Source organism: Rattus norvegicus, chromosome 9 (assembly GCF_021556685.1).
Source record: "Rattus norvegicus strain SHRSP/BbbUtx chromosome 9, alternate assembly SHRSP_T2T, whole genome shotgun sequence".
NCBI lineage: Eukaryota > Metazoa > Chordata > Mammalia > Rodentia > Muridae > Rattus > Rattus norvegicus.
In genome coordinates, this window is record NC_141542.1 from 89184413 (window position 1) to 89209696 (window position 25284).

Below are 25284 nucleotides of genomic sequence, written 5' to 3' on the forward strand. Positions count from 1 at the left end.
GTAGTTACCCAGTAAATATTGTCTGGGACAAGCTGATGACGTGGTCGCTAAATGCAGCAAAGAGAAACAGTTACGTCATAGCTTCCGAAGAGTCTTCATTCTCACTTCAGCAGAAGTGGAGGACTTGGAGTGTTGGGATTAGTGTCCTTAACTCTAAGGGATGTTCTTTGTGCCTAGATTTCTGATGCTAAGTGAACCTCTTATCAAACCATCTGCAAAAGGAGGCGTTGTGAGCTGTGTTAGAAACACCAGACACTTGGCTACTTTGCCTTTGCTGGCTGAAAAGAGGAAACGCTTTGTTGCTCTGAGTTTCTTGTGGATGGTTCTCTCCTGCAGACTCGGGCTGTATTATTTATCCCCTACAAAGACCGTGGGAACACACTGTGTCTCCTTTGAATAGTATGTGGATATTAATTTACTGCTGGAGGACACGTTGGGGGAGATTTCTGAAATTGCATAGGGAAGTGTTTCTTTAATCCTCAAATTTGTCAAATGCTTTATAATAAGGGAGATCATAATCTCCGGTTGGTAGGAGAAATGGAATGGTTCTTGGGGATATTTTTTTCCTTCCTGAGAAATTGCTATATGAGAAATGCTTCATTCGGTTTTTTTTCTTTTAAATCCTTTCTGCATGCTTTAAGGTCCTCCGGAAATGAGTAGATGGCACTGATTCAGGTCTTTTGTAAGATGCTGAACAGTGTTCAGTGCTCTGATTCATAGAGTTAGTGGCCCTGAGCCCCCACGGATGACTCTTAAAAGCAGTTTGCTTTAATATCGCACTCTCACATACATTTTAAACAGAATGGTCAAATGAGGTCATGATTTTGGGAAATAGCAGCCTTAGGTATCTTGGCCATGCCTCCCTCAGAAGTTGTCAGGCAGCCGGCAGTGCGTGGTTCCGGGGATGCAGGAGAATGTGCCTTTAGGCATGATGTCCAGGTTTCATTGGTTTCTTCTGCTGAGTTCCAGGCATGTTTCTATTTTCCTCTGCTTTTTTCCTACTGAAGGATTTTTTTTTCCTTTGTTTGTGAGGCAGCCACAAGTTTCAGCTTGCCTTGCAGATGATAACATTATTAATGTCCTTCTGCTTTCCAAGCCGTTTATACGTTGCCTGCTGACAGCTATTGCTTTCTAAGTGTCCAGCGCTAGTGCAGTGCTGAGAAGCATGGGGAATATTCAGGTCCAGGAAGGGCGCAGATATAGTAATGCTCGCTCATTCAATGGCGAATGTGGGCTGCTCTTTCCTAATGCAATCTGGGATTGGTAAAAGGTAGGCTGTGCCTAGCTCGTTACTTTTCATTACCTGATGTTAGTTACACTAAGTCTCAGAGATAGGGGAGGAACTGGAGGATTAATTTTCTGTGAATATGTTAAGGAAGGTAGTTTTGAATTGTTCAAGCTAAAAAAAAAACCCTAAGATTTAAAATAAAACAAGCAAATAAAAACATAAAACAAACCATCCTAATACAACCTATGGAAAGAATACTAAGCTATAATTCTAATAACTTTAGAAATTTAATTTTATTTCAAAAGATTTACTCTTTTCTTTTTTTTTTCTTTTTCCAGAGCTGGGGACCGAACCCAGGGCCTGGCGCTTGCTAGGCAAGTGCTCTACCACTGAGCTAAATCCCCAACCCCAAGATTTACTCTTTTAATTATACGTTATGTTATGTGTCTGCATGAGTTTGTGCCTGTGACTGCAGTGCCCACAGCAGCCACCAGAGGGCATCAGCTCTTCTAGCTGTACAGTAAGAGACTGTTGTGAGCTGCCCTATGTGGGTGTTGAACAGAGCTTTCAGCCTTTGGAAGAACAGCACATCACCCACGTGCTCTGAACTGCTGAGCTGTTCCTCTAAATCTTTACCAAATTGCTTTTCTTTTTTGTTTTTTGTTTGTTTTGGTTTGTTTTTTGTTTTTTGAGACAGGGTTCCTTTGTGAGGCCTGGCTGGCATGAACTTGCTTTGTAGACCAGGTTGGCCTCAAACTCAAATAGATCTGCCTGCCTTTGTCTCCTGAGTACAGGGACTAAAGGCACTCACTACCGTGTCTGACACCAGAGTTCTTAAATTCTGACTTTGGAGATAGGACGTTGCATCTTTTCCCCCACTTAAGAAGCTTGGCGAGTATGCGTGCTCTTGAACAAGAGCTCACCTTACAGCTGTGCACCAAGAATTGCACTGTGTTTTCACAAACACCCCCCACACCAAGAGAATACATTTATTGTCTTCTATTCTAGCGAGTCTCCAGCTAATGAGTCACATTGAACAGTTTTTGGATACCAATGAAACACTGTATTTTATGAAAAGTATGGACTGCATCAAAGCTCTCCGGGAGGAAGCCATTCAGGTAAGTGGGCTCACCCATCTTTACTCAGCAGCTGTCACAGGGCAGGGGCACGCAGCATCCCACAATAAGCCTAGGTTTGGGAATGCACCATTCTCACTGAACTGTACCTATGCCAAGTGGAAATGACCAACTCACCTGCCATTATCACTTCTCAGGAGGAGTGGAGATAGTGGTGGCTGGGCAGTTTACCCCTCAGGGTTAGCTTTTTATGACACTAGTGTACAGGCCCATGCCTCTGCTTAAAGGACTGAGAAAAGTCCCATTGTAACTTCTGTAGTCCTGACATCATAAAGGGTAAACTAACTCTTTTAGGAAAATTGATGAGAGATATGTATGATCGTGCTGAGAAGGACTTACAGAGACAGGACAGGTATATGAATACAAGAAGAGAAAAGACCCTACACATGGCAGTAGTTTCCCAGTGCTGGGTGTCTCTGTGTGTGTGTGTGGGGGGGGGGGGCTGTTCTTCTTTTTGTTAGGAACTTTTAGAAAATGCTTGTAACCCTCTACCTGGTTATTTATGGGCCTTTTTCCCTCTAAGCAAGAAATGAGCTGATTTGAAATTGAAGGTGTAAAGTTGGCACAGTTGTAGAGTATGTGTTTGTGTGGGTGCTGATTGGTTAAATATTTGCTGAATGAACAAAGACTTGAATAATTTAGGTGCTTACAAAGAAAGACAGGAAAATGAGAAAACGGCTGGAATTAGAATAAAAGGCTCAGAAGTAGATGATTCAAATACTCCACAGATTAAAAACAATGACATTTGGAAATGCAGAACCAAGAAAAGGCTAAGGGTGACCCAGATGAGTGCCCTGGTCCCACCACAGGTCAGATTAGGACTCGGGTGGGAAACCAAAGGAAGGCTAGGACCATCGTCAGCAGCCTAGTTTGGAAGAGGACCTGTGCCTCATCTGCATCACCTAACAGATGAGAGCAGGATGAAAGGGAGCCAAGGAGATGGAGACAGAGTGATCCTTCCTCATGTGACCCGTGTTAAGAGTAAAATTCGTTTTTTAAAGAAAATGAAGTTCAACTAAAGAAACAAGATACCAAGTGGCTCTTTACTCCCTACAGACCTTTCAAATTCTCTGACACACGGTGGCATGTATTTTTCCTTTCCTTCACCTCTGAGTAGTCTCCAGCCCAGACTACTGACAGGGTCTCAGTAGTCCATACTGGCTTCGAACTCTCAGTGCAGCTGAGGCTGGCCTTGAACTCGTTCCTTTCCTCCATTTCCCCTGCGCTAGGATGATAGGCATGTTCCAAGGATCCCAGATGAATATGTTTCTGAATTTTAAAAAATTAGAAATGACATACAGAAATATTTATAATTGAAATAATACGACTGAAATTTACTTGAAGAATTACTCGAGCTGTGAGAGGTAGGGGTGTAGACAGAACAAGATTGGCTGGGTTAATGCAGCTCAGTGCAGAGTACTCATGCAGCGTGCATGAGGGCCCACGGTCAGTCTCTGGTGATCACAGAGTGAAACAGAGATTGGCTAAATTGATAATTCCTGAAGTCAGTCAGTGCGCGAGCATCCAATAAACTGCTGTCTTATTTGAAATTGCCTGCACTAAAGCTAAAAATGATGTTCTAAGCTGCCAAGATCTCTGTGGCTCCCGGCTCTGTGCCCTCCATGGATAGATGGCGCTCTCCTTCACACAGATCAGAGCAGTCTGGGTCGCTGGTTTCCAGTTTCTAAAGTCGCTCTTTCTGATGGATTCAAGTGAGTGCCTTGGTTGAAGGATGTTTGGTTTACACTTGCTCTGACTTGCCTCTTATACTCCTGTCCACCCCCAGTTTTCAGAAGAGCAGCGTTTCAACAGTTTCCTGGAAGGCCTTCGAGAGAAAGTGGAAATTAAACAATTAAATCATTTCTGGGAAATTGTTGTGCAGGGTAAGGTAGTGTTGTTCCTTCAAATATTCATGCTGCTTAAAATATACATAAAATTTTTCCTTTTTTTAAGTTTCTCGTTTTCATGTGTGGTACGAATGCATGTGCGTATGCATGTTTGTATGTATGCAGTGCTTTTGTGCATGTGAGCATGTCTGTGTGTTTGTCTGCATATGTGAGTGCACATGCATTGGGAGGCCATGCTGGACACATCCCTAATTGTTCTCCACCTTACTTTTATAGATGGAATTACTCTGATCACCAAAGACGAAAGCCCAGGAAGCTCTGTCACAGCTGAGGAGGCCACGAAGGTACTGAGAGCTCATCCCCTCCCTGTCTTTAGACGAGTTACCCCACAAGGGAGCTCCTAACACAGCCAAGTCAACTGCCTCAGCTGCAGCTGCACTCTTAGAACAGACGTCAGCGTGCTCTGTTCCCACGGCTGTGCCTCTAGAATCCATCTGTAGTCCGGGAACTTCACAGTGCGTTTCCTTCTTAGCCAGGTCCTAGTGTGGCTGTGGTGGACCACCCTCCCACCACTGTCTTTCCACTGCCTTTCCCACCTTACATCTTTGTTTAAATGACATCGTAATGTATGCGTATTCGTGTGCGTGTTTAGTGGGGTGGGCTACATGCAGTGGCTCATGGCTTGTGGCACATGGCACATGCGTGGATGTCTGATACAACTGTGGGCATTGGTCGTCTCCTACTGTCATGTGGGTTCCAGGGGTTGACCTCAGTTTGTCAGACTTGATGGCAAGCACACTTACTCACTGAGCCATTGGTCGCACCCTCCCCAAACCCTTTTTTTTTTTCCCATCTTGGGTATTTCTTATTTACATTTCAAATGTTATTCCCTTTCCAAGTTTCCATGCCAACATCCCCCCAACCCCTCCCCCTCCCATTCTATATAGGTGTTCCCCTCCCAATCCTCCCCCCATTACCGCCCTCCCCACAAGAATCCTGGTCATTAGGGGTCCAGCCTTGGCAGGACCAAGGGCTTCCCCTTCCACTGCTGCTCTTACTAGGCTATTCATTGCAACCTATGAGGTTGGAGTCCAGGGTCAGTCCATGTATAGTCTTTGGGTAGTGGCTTAGTCCCTGGAAGCTCTGGTTGGTTGGCATTGTTGTTCATATGGGGTCTCAAGCCCCTTCAAGCTCTTCCAGTCCTTTCTCTGATTCCTTCAATGGGGGTCCTGTTCTCAGTTCAGTGGTTTGCTGCTGGCATTTGCCTATGTATTTGCCGTATTCTGGCTGTGTCTCTCAGGAGAGATCTACATCCAGTTCCTGTCGGCCTGCACTTCTTTGCTTCATCCATCTTATCTAGTTTGGTGGTTGTATATGTATGGGCCACATGTGGGGCAGGCTCTGAATGGGTGTTCCTTCTGTGTCTGTTCTAAACTTTGCCTCCCTATCCCCTCCCAAGGGTATTCTTGTTCCCCTTTTTAAAAAGGAGTGAAGCATCCGCATTTTGATCATCCTTCTTGAGTTTCATGTGTTCTGTGCATCTAGGGTAATTTGAGCATTTGGGCTAATAGCCACTTATCAATGAGTGCATACCATGTGTATTTCCCAATCCCCTTTTTAAAATACTGGTTAAACAGCAAAGGCTGGGGACCGGAGCTTCGCAGTAGAGTAATCTACTAAAATAGCATTCATGAGGTACAGGTTTCGTTCTCTTGTACTAAAAACAAAACAAAGACAGAGACTACTCCAAAGATTTTGCTGTTTGAGACAGGTCTCAGGAATGATTTGTTTGTGGTTTTAAAGCTATTCTTGCAAATGTATTATGGAGCTGGTAGAGAGATAGCCAGGTGTTCTCAATGAGAGGACATATGCAGAACCCATGGCTTTTGATTGGCACACTGGTTAGGCTAAGGCCTCCTTGCTTGATGTATTGAATATTAAATCTGACTCAGCTGCCAGTCAAATATATGCAGCTATTTAGTTCAGGAATTCTTCTTTGTACTTCAAGGTTGTAATGAAATTTTTATGAAATTAAATTGAGAAGCTCAGGGTACATGGTTTATAACACCCTGCTTCAGATGCAGACACTGGCTGAGCTAGTCTCACTTGCACGGGACTTGGCAGCTGGCAGTAGACAGAGCTGCGGATGACAGTCACGGGGCGTGGGTACTAGCACTCTGACCTCTAGAAGCTCAAATGCTCAGTCGTGGGTGCATAGGGCTGTGATGAAGACTGAGAGGTAACCTCTGGTGGTTAAGGAGAACTTGTCCTGGGGCTGGAGAACCAAAGTAGCTGTAAGGAACGGCAGAGACAAGACTGGGAATGTTCATTATTTATCTAACTGCAGGCCAAATGGAAAATGTCAAGAATTTTCAACTCAGAAAAGGCATTAGACAGGAACCAAAGTATTATTTGGGAGAGAAGTTAGGCAGCAATAATCAAGACTTTTTACTAAGTATTTTAATTTGAAAAGGTTTTTTTCTTGTTTATTTTTATTTGTTTGATTTTCTTTTCTTTTTTCTTTTTCTTTTTTTCTTGAGATAGGGTCTATAGCCTAGGCTGGCTTTGATCTCCCCATGTAGCTGAGGAAGGCCTTGAACTTGAAAACAAAATCTGTGTGTGTGTGTGTGTGTGTGTGTGTGTGTGAGAGAGAGAGAGAGAGAGAGAGAGAGAGAGAGAGAGAGAGAGGGGGAGGTTGTATCTGTTTAACCCAGACCTTATAAAAGAAAGAAACTATGTTTTTCTGAATTTAAGCTTGACTTAAAGTTAGACTAGAAAATAAAAAAATGACCTGTACCGGGAGAATGTCAATCAGTGCATTGTATTATCCTACAATTTGATCTTTTTATAGAGGGGAGAACACTCATTAAGTTTGTCTGCCATTAAGACAGACTCATTAAGGTGACTCATTAAGATCCACTTGCAGGCACACACAAACTGAGTGAGGGTATAGGCTTTTTATGCCAAGTCTAGCCAGGGAGAATCCCAAATCATACACTAGTAAAGACAGGTGCTTTGATTGTCTTTATCTTGAGGATGGGTGCTGGCTGCCGCTGACCCATGACCTTATAAAGTTAAAGATAACTGAGGATATCCCTTCAAAAGCAAAGGCTGTCTCAAGATAACATTGGTAATGGGAAAAAAATGTATCTCTTGTCAATCTCTGTTCCCAACAGATGATAAGATGCATCTGGACATATCCACGCCGATTATAAGGGAGATGGGTGCCTTGGGGCCTGCCTCTCACCACTGTTGCCAGCCTCTTGCCTGGCACAGAAAGGACTAACTGGCTTTAAGGAACCTTCTGTGTCGTTCAAGGCTTTCACCTGACTGGATGAGGCTTACTAACGTTATCAAGGGTGTTCTTAAAGTCAGCTTTTATAAATTTTTATCTTATTGCTTCTTGGCCTTTTGGCTAAGAGCAAGTGTAGTATATATGTTTATCTTACCTACAAAACACCATCACAGCATCATCCAGACAGCATTTGAGGGGATAGCTGGGCTTCAGGCCTAGGGAGTAAAGCTTACCAATCAGCTCTTGCTAAACATAGTGAGTTCACGTATAAGTTAATTCTAATCATTATGCAGTATGAAAATCCATCGTCTGGATGACATTGACTACATAGTCTAGTTTTTACAGAAAATGTTCAAAAGGTAGGCCTTCCTCCCAGCAACACATCTTAGCCAAAATGTACATCTCAGTGAATGTGAAGGAAGGACTCTAAAGAGAGACGGCACTTCCAGATTGTGTGAGACTTGTTCTATGTTGTTCGTGTGGTATCTTCTTTCAGAGTAAAGAGCACAGAGCCTGTGCATCAGGAGTTTTAACTGCTGATGATTAAGCTTAGAGGGAAATGTCAGCTAATTGTTAGGGATAAAGTAGAGTCCTTGGATGATTCTAGAATCACCGGAACTGATTCAGTTGCAGTTTAAGACAACTCTGGGGATGTTGCCATCTTTGATTAGAGGTAACATAGTGAATACAGTTGGGAGAAGCTCTTCTTTTTTTTCTTTTTTTTCTTTTTTTCTTTTTTTCGGAGCTGGGGACCAAACCCAGGGCTTTGCGCTTGCTAGGCAAGCGCTCTACCACTGAGCTAAATCCCCAACCCCGGGAGAAGCTCTTCTATTCTGACTGCCTGGTGCCTTCCTGTTTGTTTCGCTACCGGTAAAACTCCACTTTATGGTGGATGAGAAGGCAAGGTGGCAGCGGAATCCGCGGGGCTCCAGCTCTGTGAAAGGCTCCTTGGGATGCGTTATCTTACAGTCGCTGCCAAAGTGCATTGCACATCAGCCTTGCAGGTTCCATTTTGCATCAAGAAGACACCATTTTCATTTTTTCCACATTTTTAGTGCTTCTACCAATTAACATTTTTCATGCATGTGTGTGAGTGTAGTGTATGTATATAGTTGTATATGGGGTGCATGTGCCTGTGCATACATGGAGGCCAGAGGAAGATACATATTTTCTTTCAAATTTCAGGGCACAGAGCCTCAGCTCTATCCTGCTCTATCCTGCCCCACTGTATTCCTCTGAGACAGGGACTGTCATGATTTTGCTGTGATCAAACACCTAATAGGAAGCAACTTGGGGTTGGTGGTGAAAGGGTTTATCTGACTTCTATTTCCAGGTGACAGTCCCTCACTGTGGGACTGAGGCATCCAGTAGTAACCAGGGATGAGCAGAGAATGAATGCATACGTGTCTGATCTGTGTTCCCAAACAAGGAATGTTTTAACCATATGCTCTTCCCTTCCCCAACTCCTCCCAGACCTTTCTCACCTTCCTACCCACCCAACTCCATGTTCTTTCCCTCCTCCATCTCAAGCACCAATAATAAAACCAACAATCAAAAGAAACAGTAAGATAAAAAACACTGAAATAGAACAAAGAGTCCCCTCACCCCCAAAAAAGCCCCAGAGCATAGTCTGTTTAAGTTGGCCAGCTACTCCTGGGAACGGGGCCTGGTCTGGAGTGTGGCTGGTATGCCCCGTGACACTTCAGTGGGGAGAACTGATTGTCACTTTCCCAGTGGGCATCCACTGCAAATAGGTTCTTGGTTAGGGGTGGACTTGTCTACTTCCCCTCTTCAGTGCTGTGAGTTTGTCTGGCTTGCACCTATGCAGGTCTTGTGCATGCTCTTAACAGTCTATGCATCCATATGTATTTCAGCCCAATGTCTGAAGGACATTGATTCTGTGGTGCCATCCCCGGCCTCTGCTTCTTTTTTTTTTTTTTTTTAAAGATTTGTTTATTTTCTTTTGTTTAGTTTATGAGTACACTGTAGCTATCTTCAGACACACCAGAAGAGGGCATCAGATCCCATTACAGATGGTTGTGAGCCACCATGTGGTTGCTGAGAATTGAACTCATGACCTCTGGAAGAGCAGTCAGTGCTCTTAACCACTGAGCCATCTCTCCAGCCCCAGCCTCTGCTTCTTAAGACTTTTCTGCCTCTTCTTCATATAGATCCCTGAGCCTCCAGGGGAGGAGTATGATATAGATACCCCGAGGACTGAGTGCTTTTAAGTTCCTCATTCTCTCTGCACATCCATTGTAAGAAGATGCTTCTCTGATGATGGTTGAGCCATGCACTGACCTCTGGGCAGAACAGTTCCATTAGAAGCCATATTACTGTATTTCTTTAGGAGAATAGTAGTTGATTTTCCCCCAGGTCCAATGACTTAGCCTCAGACTCTTGGCCACTTTTGCAGTATCAGGGGAAGTTTCCATCTCATGGGGTAGGCTTTTAGTCCAATCAGAAAGGGTTGGTTATTGCCATAGCATTTGTGTCATTATCACACTAGCATACCTTGTAGGCAGGTCATGCCTGGCTATTTATGCGGGTACTGGGATCTGAATGTCAAGAATGCAGCAAGCATTCTTACCATCTTCATAGCCCTTAATTTAGTATTCACATCAAATGTTTATATGATACTATTTTAACTTAGGAAGAACTTCCACAGTGGTGTATGATTCTCATATAGAATGTATGTGTGTGTGTGTGTGTGTGCACATATCATATTCAGGTAAGAGTAGGAAATAATGGGAATAAAATTTTGTATTTATTTAACTGTAGAACCAGTGGTTCCCACTGCCACTCTGTGATCTTCTCACTGACCTTCTAAGAACTGGCAAGAGTGGAATACCATCCTGTTACCACTGGGAAGCCAAGCCCAGTTAAAGGTTAAATGGGATTCTACTGTGAGCTCTTAGAGGCAGCAAGAAGATTAAAATGCCAGTTTCTGTGCACTGCACTGGGCCTTCATTCCTAAGTGAAGGATTGGTCTGATAAGTAGAACTTTTGACCAAGAGTCACTAAAACACACTCATCTCCATCTGCTTCATTTCCACCAAGAGGTGCTTACAGTGACCCCTAAAGACTGTAAAATAGAGCCTGAACTCTGATTCATCCTCAGAGTGCATCCTGTCAGTGTATGATGTACAAAATTATGCTTTCGTGTCTGTCCTAATATCAACGAACCCTTTATTTTATACTAAAGAAGTTTTTATGGCCAGGGGAATGCTTTGGGGTAAAATACCCAGTATACAACAAAGAAAAAGAGACTCTGGGAGAAGCCAAGGACTGGCCTGAAGTTGTCCTCTGACCTCCTGCACAGTGTGGTGTGTATGTATTTTTATTTTGTCTCTATGTATTTTGCTTGCACATATGTATGTGCACTGTGTGTGTGCCAAGTGCCCTCAGAGTCAGAAGTCAGTATCAGACCCCCTGGAACGGAGGTTACAGACAGCTGTGAACCCAACCCAGGTCCTCTGGAGAGGCAGTAAGTACTCTTAACTGGTGAGGCAGTCTTGAAAGAACTCTAGGCATGGCAACACCTGACTCTGAACCCAGTACTCATTTTTTTCTTTTTTTTTTTCTTTTTTCGGAGCTGGGGACCAAACCCAGGGCCTTGTGCTTGCTAGGCAAGCGCTCTACCACTGAGCTAAATCCCCAACCCCTGAACCCAGTACTCATGAGGCTGAGGTAGGAGGATCCTGAGCTTACGGCCAGTCTTGAGATGCCAGACCCTGTCTAAAAAAGGAAGAAGGAAGGAAGGAAGAAAAGGAAGGAAGGAAGGAAGGATGGATAGATGGATGGATGGATGGAAGGATGGATGGAAGGATCATTTCTCTAACTGGTGGATGTCTCTGTTGGACCCTGTGAATGTTTCTTTTGTTCCTTTCTGCTTTAAATCATTGATGTCATTTTTTTTTCTGAATGTTGTGAGGTGGTGGTGAAAGTGGTGTGTGTGTGTGTGTGTGTGTGTGTGTGTGTGTGTGTGTGTGTGAGAGAGAGAGAGAGAGAGAGAGAGAGAGAGACAGGGTCCCACAGTGTAGCCCTGGCACTGTCCTGGAACTAACTTTGTAGAACAGGTTGACCTAGATCTCACAGAGATCTGCCCCTGGGATTAAAGGCATGTGTTACAGCAAGCTTGGTAATTTTTAAATTTAAACTTTTAATTAAGGCAGACAATACATGTAGGAAACATTCGCAAGCATCAGGTGTGACCAACATGATGGATTCTTACATATCATATACTTGAATGTCTGCTGCCCAAAAGGATTGTCTTAGTCAGGGTTTTACTACTGTGAACAGACACCATGATCAAAATATATAAGGACAACATTTAATTGGGACTGGCTTACAAGTTCAGAGGTTCAGTCCATTATCATCAAGGCGGAAACATGGTGGCATCCAGGTAGGCATGGTGCAGGAGGAGCTGAGAATTCTACATCTTCATCTGAAGGCTGCTGGCAGGATACTGGCTTCCAGGCAGCCAGGATGAGGATCTTAAAGCACACACCCACAGTGACATACCTACTCCAACAGGGCCACACCTTCTAATAGTGCCACTCCCTGGGCTGAGCATATACGGACCATCACAGTTCCCCAGTACCTTCCCAGTCAGAGCTCAGATCTCCTGACTCACGAGAGCCTGTTCGCCTGCTCCTGGCCCTCATACACTTGGAGTCAGGCTTTGCGATCTCCCGCTGACACTCTTGCCTGTGTTTTGGCTGTGTAGTGCCCTGTTAATGACTACCATAGATCAGTCTTTCCTCCTGATGATAGGCACTTGGTTTGTTTGGAGATGTTGACATTTGCAAATGAAGACTGGTAGATATTCTAGTACACACCCATATGTAAGTTGCATATAACTCCTATAATTAGAGCATTTACACTTACATAAGCATTTTTGCCTACCTTCCTTTATCTGAGACTAAGCACAAACCTGGGAGTTAGAAGAGGTGTTTGGGAATAATTAGTTTTAACATGGTCAGGTTCTCTCCCGGGGCTCCTAAGAAACCCGCAGAGCTAACATTCTGGCCGTGTTCTCCACACTGGGCAGCACGGTTCCTCTGCTGCAGTCTATCTTTATGAGTGAAATAAGCTGTTTGTCATTTTAGGTAACCTTGAGCTTTTTTAGGCCCGAGTTCATGTAACCCATACTGGGTTTAGCTTGCTGTACCGTAGAGGGTGACCTTGAACTCCTGACCCCCCTTTCTTCACCTCTTGGTTGCACCACCACATCTGGCTTTGTTTTATTTATTTGCTTTCATGACTTTTGTTGCTACAGTGTAGGGGATTGGACTTGGCTTTGTGCATGCGACAATTCCTTACCATTACTGATGGTTTTGAAGGACCTGTAGTCACCCGATAGTGCCCAGGAAAAACCTTGGTGGTCTGCTTTGAGACAAAAATCTCATTTTATGGTCCAGGCTAGCCCAGAACTCCCTATGTACAGTCGGTTGGTACTCACAGCAGTCCACTTGCCTAAGCCTCCCAGCACTGGTGTTGCTTGTGTGAGCCACCACAGCCATGCGCTTTTAATATGGGCGTTGATAAAGGACTGATTGTTAGCTTTTAGTCTTAATGGGAGGATGAGACTAGCAGTTCCTATGCAGGGGTTATTGATTCCATTTCTCTGAATGTGGCCAGCTGCTGTACTTAGAGGTAGTACTGTTTATTCTTTTCATAGTGATCTTTAGACAAGGAGGCTCTTTGTGGTAACGCCAAGTAAATGATGGTGGTTTGAGGAAGGGGAAAGCATGTCACCCAAGTGTCCATTCTGGGTTTTCTCCACTTCAGCATATTGCAAAGGAAAGGGACAACAAAAGACGGGAGTGACTCTTACCCCTTTCTGCTGCAATCTGAGATGTTGGTTCTTTGATAAAGCAAGCAAGTCCTTGAGTGCTGGCTCTCTAGCTTGCCTGTCACCACACACACTAGAAATTACTTGCCGTTAAAACATTAAAACTGACAAGGAGCGATCTGCGGAAGAGATCAGCCTCGACTGGGGTTTTGGGGAGGATAAGGAGGCAGCCCAGCCTTTAGCCATAATCTGCTTATTCAGGAACGAGAGCAGATCTGTCAGGGAATCAGCCACAGATGTTCTGCCCTTGGTGGAAACTCCGGCTTTCCTTTTCTCTTTCTTTTCCCTGCTGCTCTGCTCTTCCTAGGAATTTGGCCTCATCTCGGAGCTGTGCCGTTTGTGTTTAATTATATATACCACAGTCATACTGTGCAGACAATCCTATCTTAATTTACCCTTTAATTGAACTAGGAAGAGGCCTTGCAGGAAGGGAGGCTGTGGGAATTGGAGCTTTTAGAGGATGGATGCCAAGATGCATTAGGGGTTTCTAGTCTCATCAGGAGGACCCACCATGGTCCAGGTTACTGAGGTGCAGTATGCAGTGGGAGCTGCCACGGAGCCCTGGGCCGCTCGTCATCTCCTTGGGAGGTGCTGGTTATTTGTGTCCCCACAGGGGTATAGCAAGAACCAACTGTACCTTTACTCTTTTACCCTGACTCAGTCTCAGCTTTGTGTCTCTGATATGTAAAACATTGTCTGTGTTAGCTAATGCTAATCAGTGGAAGGGCCAAGGTAGGAAGTAATCATTATAGTATAATAATCAGGACAACTATGAAGATTAAGAATCAACGGACAAGCATAGCTTATTTTCAACTTTGACACAGTAAACCATGACACAGCAAGTCATGTGTATAACTTCATTTATCTGCATTTGGCCCTCAGATATCTTTATTAATATCACCCAGAATAAATATACGGTATCAGTGAGACCTCAGCTGCATTACAGTTCTGTTCAGACTGTCTGTCCTGGATTTTTGTCTCTGGACAGTTGGAGCTAGCGGAGGGGCACCAAAGGATCATGGGAAGATCCATAATGTCCTTAAAGAACCTTAGTCAAAATAGAGATCAACAAGAAGTGAGGAAAAAGCCCAGGGAAGAGTAGCCGTCCACAGACTGCCATAGCTTCCGTCCCGGTGCTGAGAACATAGCCATTGTGTGCGTGCATGCATGCTCCAGGGACGGGCTGTGTGCAACCTCTCATTTAGTGGGAGACTATGTTTTCCAGTTTGTTAAGGAGACATCTTTACAGCAATTCTGAGTTTCAAGGTCATGTCCACCCCCATGGTTCATAGCAATGATGGGGATTTGTGGGGAAAACAGTTCTTGCCAGCTTTCATGTTAGGAAAGCAAGAGATCCGTGAGAACATGTTTTCTGTCTTGGTTGAGGTAGGGCTGAGCCGGAAGGCCTGCATACCATGCAGAATAACAGAAAGCCATGCCCATTCCTACTACCCCACTTAAAACACTTCAGCAGGACCATCTCACCTCTCCTGGAGTACGCATGCTACAGGAAGGTCACCTTCTGTTTGGGGACAGTAGGCTTTTGTTAGACCACCTCTGACATGCAGTTGCTGCGTAGTGCCCCAAAGTCTGAAGAAGATGCCATGCTTTGCAGTTTTAGAGGGGCAGGGTGGGAAATGATGCTCAGGTAATTCCCAGAGCCACGGGTACTTCTAAAGTCTGAATATGCTGGATCCTTACCGGACTGGTCAGTGTCTCCACCTTCGTTCACTAATGTGGAGTGTTTTCACACCATCTCTAACACAAACAGAAGGATTTCCACAAAGGACCAAACAGCCTCCCAAGCTCACCCATTTGGTTCTCTGTTGATATTTGTCCTCTGTTGCGTTCAGGAATAGATGATTATAATCTTCCTAAATTCTTCTGCTCCTTTCAAATGAGACAAGAGGTTCCGGTTTTATTTGGGAAAGGATTTTATTTTCTTAACCTGAACATGCCAGCGCCGCCCTATGGAAGAAATATGATATCGGGTGTGTACCTTCTTATCTTTACCAAGCACTGATGTTTCCCCTTCTCCACAAGAACTCTCCGGTGGGAGTCAGTGCGGACTATCAAGCCTCAAAACTAGCTCTCACGTTAGGAGAAAGGAGCACTTGCCGAGCTCCTGCACCTCAGAGCCTTTCTGCGTTTGCCTGTTCTTTTTTTGTCAAAAAAGACAAAAATGATTATTCTATTTTCATGACTGCCTTTCTGTTTATAGTTCCTGACCCCCAAAGACAAAGCAAAAGAAGACACAACAGGACTTGAAGAAGGTGGTGATGTGGATGATTTAGTAAGTACTGTTACCAGGCACCAGGTGTTTAAAGACAGGACCGTCTGAGCTGTAAATACAGCCACCAACCTGTCATTGTAGATGTGTTTTTTATTTGTGCCTTAATTTCACACCCACCAGACGCTCCTTGCACTGTTAATTATTACCATTACAAATCTAATCATATAGGTAATTTCATAATGGGAATTCCTGGGTTCTGCGGTTTCAATCATAGTGTTCGTTCAGATTAATTCTCCCCTCTGAAGAGCTAAGAATGAGCCAGGGAGCTAGTCCCTGTGTAGAAGCATGTTATAATTGACTGAAATTGTTCTTCACCAGAAATAAGCAGTGCAACGTGCAGTCGTGTGGGCTGACAAACACAAACATCCTTTACACAGCCCACTTCCTAGATGCTCTCAATTAGCTCTGTAGAAACAAAGTGGACTGACAGGCCTTTGAAGACGGCCCTCGCCTGTCTCACCATGCTGTGGTGCAAATGTGGGCTTCACAGCCGTGTTTGGGAAACCATGCCCTCCAGTGTCACAGGAAGACTGGAGTGATGACCACACACTGTGCTATCAGCCTTTTGGTGGGAAAGTCTTTAGGGCTGAAATGAGAAGACATTTGGGGTTTAAGTCCTACAATAGCTGGCAGGGAATACCAGTACAGGCTTGTGTGTGTGCGTAGCCACCATTACAGCTTTCATTCACCCTCTGACTGGAACTGCAGGTCTGAGGGCGGCCTGGCTCCTTTCTGAATATGCTGTTCTTGTTTACAGCTGGACATGATATAGATCATGGATGCGTGGGGAATCCAGGAGTACCAGCTCCGTGTTGCTGAGAGCTCCGACACCATCCCTGAGGCCGTGCAGGGGGACATGAAGCTCTGGCCATCATCCTAGCAGACAACTTGGGAGTGAGTCACTCCAGGTCCCTACAGACATATATTACATGGAATAACTTAGACCCTATTCAAATTTATAAAGAGCCATTATTTTCTGATTGGTATATCATTCCTTGTGTGGTCTCATTCTTTTTTTTTTTTTTTTTTTTTTTTTTTGGTTCTTTTTTTCGGAGCTGGGGACCGAACCCAGGGCCTTGCGCTTCCTAGGTAAGCGCTCTACCACTGAGCTAAATCCCCAGCCCCGTGTGGTCTCATTCTTTTTGGTGTATTATACATATGCATAGAAGTTTCTGGAAAGTAGACTTCATCCTACCCTGATGTGATGGTGAGTTAGCAGTCAGGTGAGGGTAGCGGACACTCTTGGAGCCATGGCAGGCCTTGGGAGGAAGGGGGACGGGGGGGGGGGTGTCGTTCTCAGCCCTGTTCAGGAGTCATTCACTGGGTCTACCAGTGGCAAGAACAACGTATGCAGAGGGAGCAGTAGTGCCTAGATTTTACCAGGTAGGCCAGTGGGGAAAGTCACAATACTGACTGACCTTAAAGCATTTTCACCACGACTTTAGCTTGTTCAGGTGACTTTGACAGGTGGGGGCAGCACAGTCACCCTGCACATCAGTTTGGGAATAAGAGTGTTCTCATGAAGAGAAGGCTTTCGTTCAGTCCAGTCTCCTATTGGCAGAGAGACCTCACTGTGGAGCCCTGACTGTCCTGGAGCTCCCTAGGTAGACTAAACTGGCCTCAGCCTCCCAGATGAGTCTGCCTCTGCCTCCTTAGTGCTGGGATTTATCACACTCCCCTCGGGTGCCCTTTTAAAGCACCCCCAGTGAGGACAGCTAAAGCCCGGGATGCGTGTGACTTACAGTCTTCCAGTCAGAGTGAAAGCACTATTCTCCGTTCCTCCTGACGATGACTCAGGAAGTGTGGCCCTGTAAGCGCCTCCTGCCTTTGTCAGCATGGGGAGTTCCCTGTCAGTAACAGCTGTCCCATCAAACTAGAAAACTATTTGAGTCAATTGAGCCTAATTATTGTCTTGTGATACTTCCCTTTTTAATTTCGTGTGCATGTGTTTGTCTGGGTGTGGGTCTAGGTGTGTGAGTCCAGGAGCCTGCTGGAACTAGAAGAGGGCATCAGATCCCCTGGAACTGGAGTTACAGACAGCTGTGAGCCACCCATGTGGGTGCTGGGACTGGAACTCAGCTTCTCTGTGAGAGCACGAAGTGCTGTGAACCGCTGAGACATCTCTCCATCCATCACCCCTCCTCGTGCTTTTTACTTAGGTTGCATGTGTAGCAGGAAGAAATGAGAAAGGACTAAATTACAAGTGATTCCCATATCCTTTTCTTGTAGGCACAGTGATATGTGGTGTTGACTCCGTGAAGCATACTGTTGTGGGTAGGCGCGTTTCGTTTTGGATTAATTTCATTTCTGTGAAATGAGATTCGCAGGTCTACAGAGCTCCCAGGTTTTCTGCTGACAACTTGCCCTGGAAAGCAATAAGCACTGAGCTGTCCTCGTCAGCCACAGACCAGTCTTCAGGCGCTCCAGTGTTCTTGGCAGAGCAATCATTGTTTGGGGGCTTCTACCCCACCCTAGACCATTTAGTTCCCAGTGCTCTCTGCCTCAGACCCAACCAAACCCTGGAACAGAAGCCCCGCCTACCTCTCTTCTGCTCCGCCACAGGCTGCAGGCATCATTATTCAACCAGTGCTTTTAAATTAAGGAACAAGGTTTGCACAACAAAGGCTGGTATGCTTGAGAACTCACTCTCAGGAGGCAACTAGACCTTGGTGTACAGAATTTAGCCTTACAGTGCATAGCAACAGACCGACCTCAGCTTGTCCTGTGTGCCAGGCGCATGTGCACCGGAAGTCACTGGGCGGAGTAGTTTCTGCCACCTTTGATCTCCTGTGCCACAAAAATGTATTGACTTTGAGAGGAGGTTCAGAAAAAAATGAGGAGACTTAACCTCCCGTGCCCCTTTACGAGTGTCTTACCAAACCCCATTGAGTTCTCTTCTTTAAATGATGGTTGTAAGTCTTTGACAGAAGTTTTAATCTTGGAAGTGCTGGGGACTGGGCACTTCTTTGCTTACTTTTTACTTTTAATGTTTATTTTTATGTATTGACTGTTTTGTTGACTTGTATGTCCAGACATCACATGTGTAGATTGCCTAGGGAAGCCAGAAGAGAGTCTGAGATTCCATGGGACTGAGTTATAAATAGTTGTAAGCACCACGTGAGCACTGGGAATCAAACCTGCCTTCTCAGAGAGCAGTGGCCGGGGTCCTTAACTGCTGATTCATCTCCCAGGATGTGTCTTGTTTTGTTTTTCCAGCTAAGACTAGGACAATTTTGCAAGAAAACGAACACACATACTTGCTTTGAGCGGCACAGTGACTGGTTTGCAGCCCATTCTGATTGAGGCAGCAGATAGCCCGACTGAGGCACTTTCCTCACGGTATTCACCTCACGCTGTCCTCCCCTGAGCATTCTGGTCCAGAGTACCAGCTTTGTACCTTATCAGACTTGGTGCTGTGAGGGCATGGCCTCTGCCGAGGTGCCGGGACTCAGCTGCCTCACAGTCTCACCCGTCATGAGTGTATGTGTCCTAGGAAGTACTGGTGAGTCAAAAGTTGCTTTCCATAGACCAGGTGGTTCCATGGATGCTCCAGATAGAAAGCTAGGCAGGACACACAGACTATTTTACATAGTTTCAATCACATTTGCTGTGCATGCACATGCAGGAGGTCAGAGGACAACTTGCAGGCGTCTATCTGTTCTTGCCTTCTACCAATGGAGCCTGCAGATTGAGTTCAAGTCCTAAGACTTGGTGGCAAGCTCCTTGACCTCCTGAGCCATCTCTCTGGCCTGACAGATTTCTTAAATGGTCTGCCTCTTGGTTATATATACATTTACTTCTTTGAGGGTCTGAATCTTCCAGTGTTGGCTTTCAGAACTACCTGTGGCTGTTAGACATGGAACTGCTTAACTAGCTATTGCATGAAAAATCAAAGTCTCTGTCACCAAAGGTAGGACATGGAATATCTTTGGTAGTTTTAACAAGGTAGCCAGTGAATTGTCTTGGCATCATTACGTTCTCCAAAAGTGTTTTAGTATGCACTATAGATGATGCATTTTAGATTTCGTTAATATTGTAAAGGGCCAAAGAAACAGCTGTGTGCTGCCTTGCCCCTTCCGCATGAAGTAAAGTGCACAAGTCAACAGCAAAGTGGAAGTCAGCATAGGATGTTCCAGAGAACAGGACTTGGGGCACTTAGATTGTAGCTCAGGGCTAAACTTTGAAGTTGGCCTCTAAGCCCAGACAGAGCAAAGGCGCCCTGTTGCGCCTCCTTAGGAGAGCCGTGTCTTCCTTGCCTGACTTTGAGGAGGGAGTACAAAGTAGAAATAACAGTGTTTAACTCACAAATGACCTAAACAGCACAGCTGCCAGTTACATTTGCAATTTTTTCCCCTTAGCAGGCAAGCTTCCTCTTCCTGGCCTTGTGGCCCTCATGTGGCTCTGTCTACCTCACAGAATTATAGAGTTGCAATCCCTTGCTCAGTGTTGGAGTCTGGAAATCATTTTGGAATGGGAGTTCCTCCTTTCTCCAGCTAAGCATAATTCAGAACTAATCACTCTACGGACATAAGACAGAGTGTTTCAGACGGTTGCCCTGATCTGATGCACGGTATGCCTGATCTCAATGCCACAAGCTCTTAGCAGCTGCAGGTCCCTTCACCTTTTGAACAACCAAGTTACCGCAATCTCTTCCATTTCAGCTGTGGTACAGTACCTGGAGATGACAAACTCTTCCCAGTGAATGAGGGTTCGGCAGTGGCTGTGCAGAGGGATAATGGGAGCAGGTATGACTAGCTGTGTAGGGGAAGCAGCCCCCAAGACATGACAGTCTTCAAGCCCACCAGCCATATGGTGTGGTTCTCAATCTGTAGGTCAAGACCAGTTTGGAGCCAAATGACCTTTTCATAGGGGTTACCTAAGACCATTGGAAAACAGATAAATATCTGTTTCATACAGTAGCAAAATTATAGCTATGAAGTAGCAACAAAAATAATTCTATGGTGGGGACCACATGAGGAGCTGTATTAAGGGGATGTAAGCATTAGGAAGGTTGAGAGCTACGGTGATACAGGATGGGTGAGAGAACCGAGAGGGACTCTGACAGACCTGGATGGGGTTAATGGGATTTATTACCTTTTCTACATGGTAAAAACCATATTATTGGTAGGGCTCATGAATGCACACTGTTATCAGGAGAAAGTCTTTGGCAAAGCAGAGAAATAAAACTTATTTTGAAGCAGAACTCTCCCATTTTGAGACAGGTCTGATTTGTCGGGTAAATGCCTTGGTGATCTGCTTGAGTAGGGCTGGTGGCAGGCTAAAGAGAGGCCTGTGGGAGAAGGCTGCACTCCGGAGGGGCCAGTCCTTCTGGCTGGTTTGCAGTTGGTAAAGGTTGTATCATAAACGAGGGCAGGGCTGAGGAGATGGGGGCAGGTGAGGAGGACAGTATGGCATCCTCTGTAGGGGGAGTGGCCTCAGAGCAGGGAAGCCCAGGTGTCCAGGGTCATCCTACTCTTCATGGGTACAGGTAAGTCTCCATGTTCCCACTAGATACTCAGCACGTTAGTTCTTGCCGTTGTGTTTGGAGTTGATTATTTGAGAGTTATAGGTGAGTGTTGTGAATTGATATCTCAAAAGTGGGAAGGATGAAAGGCTGCCCAGGGGAGTCATGTTCTATTATGTAGATGCCCTGCGTCTAAACCTGGAACCATTCTGTTCTCCATGACTATCAGAAAGGAGTCCTCGTGCTTATGACCAGGCCTCTGCATAGTGTTCACAGGGACAAAGACAAAAGACTCACACATAAGAGCTGACCCAGCAGTGCACAAAGCATAGCGTGCCCAAGATGTCTATTACCCCTCACAGTTTTGTTTATTGTCTCTGTGTTTTCATGATAGGGTTTCTCTGTGTAGCCTTGGACGTCCTGGGACTCATACCAGGCTGACCTCGAACTTGGAGAGCTGCCCGCCTCCGCCTCCCGAGTGCTGTCTCTAAAGGAGTGAACCGTAGCTCACAAACTGCCTTCCAAGCTATTGGTTTGAAGGTGACTAAGTGAGCACACAGTGGGGCAAGATCAAATAAACCAGCATAAAATCACATCTCTTCCGTACGGCCACATTGTTTTTTGTTTATTTCAAGAATGTGGAGTCTGTTACTAGAGTTAAGACTCCCCTCTAAGGGGTCTCCTCTGCTGATTTTGGAAACAGGAAAGATTTTCAGTTCCTTCTCTGGTAGTGTCTACACTCAGGCTAGAAACAGACTTGTCCTGGCCCAAGTATATGATATAAGCATGAAATTGTATTTTTCTCTACCCTAGTAAGAATAAAAAGTTGGAAAGTTTTTTTTTTTAATTAGTTTGCGTTGACAGAAAGGATTGGGAGTGCCTCACCTGGGGAGTGTGAAAGGAGCCCATGGACTGGTGCCATTTCTGCAGCCTCCACACAAGAACCATCTTGGTCGGCACCAAGCCCCTGTGGCCTGTGCCCCAGTCCTGACCAGAGAAGATGAATGGTGTTTGCACCACCCTGAGGAGAGAATGGACTCTACTTGGAGATCAGCATCAGTCCTGGGCCAAATAAAAGGCTGAGGAGTGAGCTGTAGTCAAAGTGAGGAACGCCAGGCCACTGATGACTCTAGGGTCACATCAAAGGGGCAGACCAGAGACGGAGTCTCCTTCAAGTGTCTGGGGGTTAACGGGGGCGGGCCAAGGGGATGTCTCTTTCATAGGTCATCCAAAGCTGATGGAAGGTACGGGCTTTAAATCAAATTCTTGATGTTCTTCTGAGTAACTGCAGCCACACGGTTTCCTTTTAAGCAGGCTGTGCCAGTGTTTTCATCAAGCTTCCCAGCGATGGGCCAGTGGTCACTTCCACACTTCACACAAGTACGGCTGTGTCACGTGCTCCAAAGACAATTTGAAAGTAACTTACTCAATGCCAGCATAAATACATTTTGGTACAAATGACACGTTTCCATTTCTAAGGGACCGTGTTCTTCAGTAGCAGAGGGGTCCCAGGGCTTGCCCTGATTTAAGGTAGCCTGTGGACGCCTGTTACTCTTTCTGTCTCTATCTCCATTGGATTTGGCCACCATGAAGTGATGAGAAGATCAATATGACCTTTGGAAAAACTAAAACTTCAACAGATCCAACAGCCCATTCCCGAGGATGTTCTTAAATATAGTATTATCCAGATCCAAAATTCCATCAAGGATGTTAGGGGGAAAAGCTGGAGACCATGTTATTTTGCATTCCAATTTAAAGCAATTATTTACATTTCTGTTATCCCACCCTCTCTCTGGTCACGCCACGGATGGAGGTTAGTTCTCCATGGATGAGGGAGTTAGATCTCACCTATCATGAAGGTCCTAGAGATCAGACTTAAGTCACCAGGCTTAGTGCTAAGTCTCTTTACCCACCAAGGTACCTGGCCAGCTAGGAAGTTCACAGCAGAGGAGCCTACCTCTGGCAAGGGCCTTTTTGTGTCATCCTGAGCCTGGAGGCAGAAGGGAGGAAGTTGAACTCATCTTTTACCAATGAGAGAAGCAAGCGAAGGGGCTGACCTCATCCGTTCCCGGGGAGCCCATCCCTGAGTGATTTCTTAGCTCACTGCACTGAGGATTTATGTTTCCAGCATGAGCTTTGGATGAAGTGTTCACACCATGGACTGCGGATCTCAGAAGGTGTCTAGCCATCTAGACTTCAGCTCTTCCGCACACATGGTAACGGGTAGGCTTGTTTGTGGCTTAAACTTTGTTCATTGAAGTAACACTTCCCATGGAGTCAGCCAGCAGCAGCTACTCCAGGCCCTCCCAGCCTTCCTGTTCCACCTGTCTTTCCTCACACACCACACATTTGCCAGAATCTACTGGAAGGAGCTGGAGCACTTCCCACCATCTGTTGCAAGGCACAGGACTCCAGAAGGGATTGGGAAAGCATACTAGGTCCCTCTCACAGCCTTTCTCCCGCTACTACGGTTTGAGTGCTCTTCGGGAGGCAGAATGGTTTTTCTTCCGACTACCAGTGGTGGGAGAAGCCGTCCTTGGTTGGCAGTAATGGTGTTTGGAAGAGCAGTAAGGACAGAGGTGGATCTTCAGCTCTGAATCCACGGTCTCAAAGCCACTTGACAATACCATGGCTTTTCTAAATGGACACCCCCATGACTGAGTCCTGGTGGCTGTAGAAGAATAAGGATGGAGACAAGATCATAGCCATGAACTCTTTGTCTCTTGCCCTGTGATGCTCCATGTCACCTTGGGGCTCTGCCGCAAGCCACGGTTCCCAGACCTTATACTTGCAGGACCACGATGCCAGTGTAAGGTGTTTTCCCATCCTCCGCTCTGTCTATCCTGGTTGGTTGACCTCGGATAAATCACTCAACCACTGTCAACTCCCATTTCTGCAGCTGTCAGACAGGATTTATGCTCACCTGACATCTGAGGTTGCAGGGAAAAATGAAGGTGAACGACATGAAATGTTTGACGGAGCACCCAGTAACTTTTCCCATTGTTAGTCTGTCCAGTTCTCTCTATATACCAGCTCTGCAGAGCCTCACATGAAGTAGCCAGAGGCCATAGTACTCACCTCTGTTCCCAACTTGCTCTGTGTGTTTTCCCCCAAACATCCATTTTCTCCAACAAGATGGGCAGCTGCTCTTCAAGGATGCTGGTGACAACATACAAAGACCATTTGGGCTCTCAACAGGAGGTGCTTTGTATGTTGTGTTTCAAGTACCACCTCAGTGGGTCAGCCACGGACATATCCCTTCCCCTGGTCCTTTGTTTAAAGACACCCTCCCCCAAACACAATTCCCTGAGCCCTGGATCCTCCAATGGTGTCAGGGTTGGGTGCCTTTTATGGGCCATTTTTATTAGTGTCCTGATCGAGGCTTAATCACCACTCATAAACTGCTATCCGCCCACTGGCAGAGAGGGATGGGCAGTGTGATTCTAATTAGGAGTTAAAGCAGAGTTTCAGGACAGAGAGAGAGAGAGAGAGAGAGAGAGAGAGAGAGACAGAGAGACAGAGAGACAGAGAGACAGACAGACAGAGACAGACAGAGACAGACAGAGACAGAGACATACAGACAGACAGACATAGACATACAGACAGAGACACAGAGAGACATACAGACAGAGAGACACACAGAGACAGAGACAGAATGCATGCATGTGAGTGTGTGTGTGTGTGTGTGTGTGTGTGTGTTTGTGAGAGAGAGAGAGAGAGAGAGAGAGAGAGAGAGAGAGAGAGAGTAGCTGAAGAGCAAAGCTAACTAACCCCTCTGGCACACATACATAAGCTCTCTTTGTCTGACATACATATCTGTATTCCTTCCCTGACCCACTGTTTGCCTCCTAGGACGTTATTCACATTGAATTTAGAGCCCAATCTATTCCAGTGATCCCTTTTAACTAATTACATCAGCAGATACCCTGATTCTTAGTAAGGTCACACACTAAGGTACTGGGTATTAAGATGTCGGTCAGCATAGCTTTTGGAGAGTATACAATGCAACCAATGAAACTTTTATCTTGACTACAAAGAAAAAACTGCAGTTAGAAAAAAAGATGTTTGTGGGGTGTATTATGTGTGAGTGGAAGAAATGTTGCTGCACACGCATGCATGCACGCATGCACTATGGAATGGTAGGAATCCTTTTTGGGGTAGTAT

At 45.5% G+C, this 25284-nt stretch overlaps 1 protein-coding gene across 4 annotated transcripts in view; it reads left to right on the forward strand.

Moving 5' to 3' along the window:
• Window positions 1-16647, forward strand: part of Xrcc5 (X-ray repair cross complementing 5) — an 88691-nt gene extending 72044 nt beyond the window's left edge. For 2 of the 4 annotated variants that reach the window (XM_087566713.1, XM_087566714.1), the window contains 5 exons: window positions 2237-2346; window positions 4151-4247; window positions 4488-4555; window positions 15585-15656; window positions 16414-16647. In XM_087566713.1, coding sequence (XP_087422839.1) covers window positions 2237-2346; window positions 4151-4247; window positions 4488-4555; window positions 15585-15656; window positions 16414-16428 — 362 coding nt within the window. In that variant the 3' untranslated portion in view covers window positions 16429-16647. 4 annotated transcript variants of the gene reach the window in all.
• The last annotated feature ends 8637 nt before the right edge of the window (window positions 16648-25284 follow it).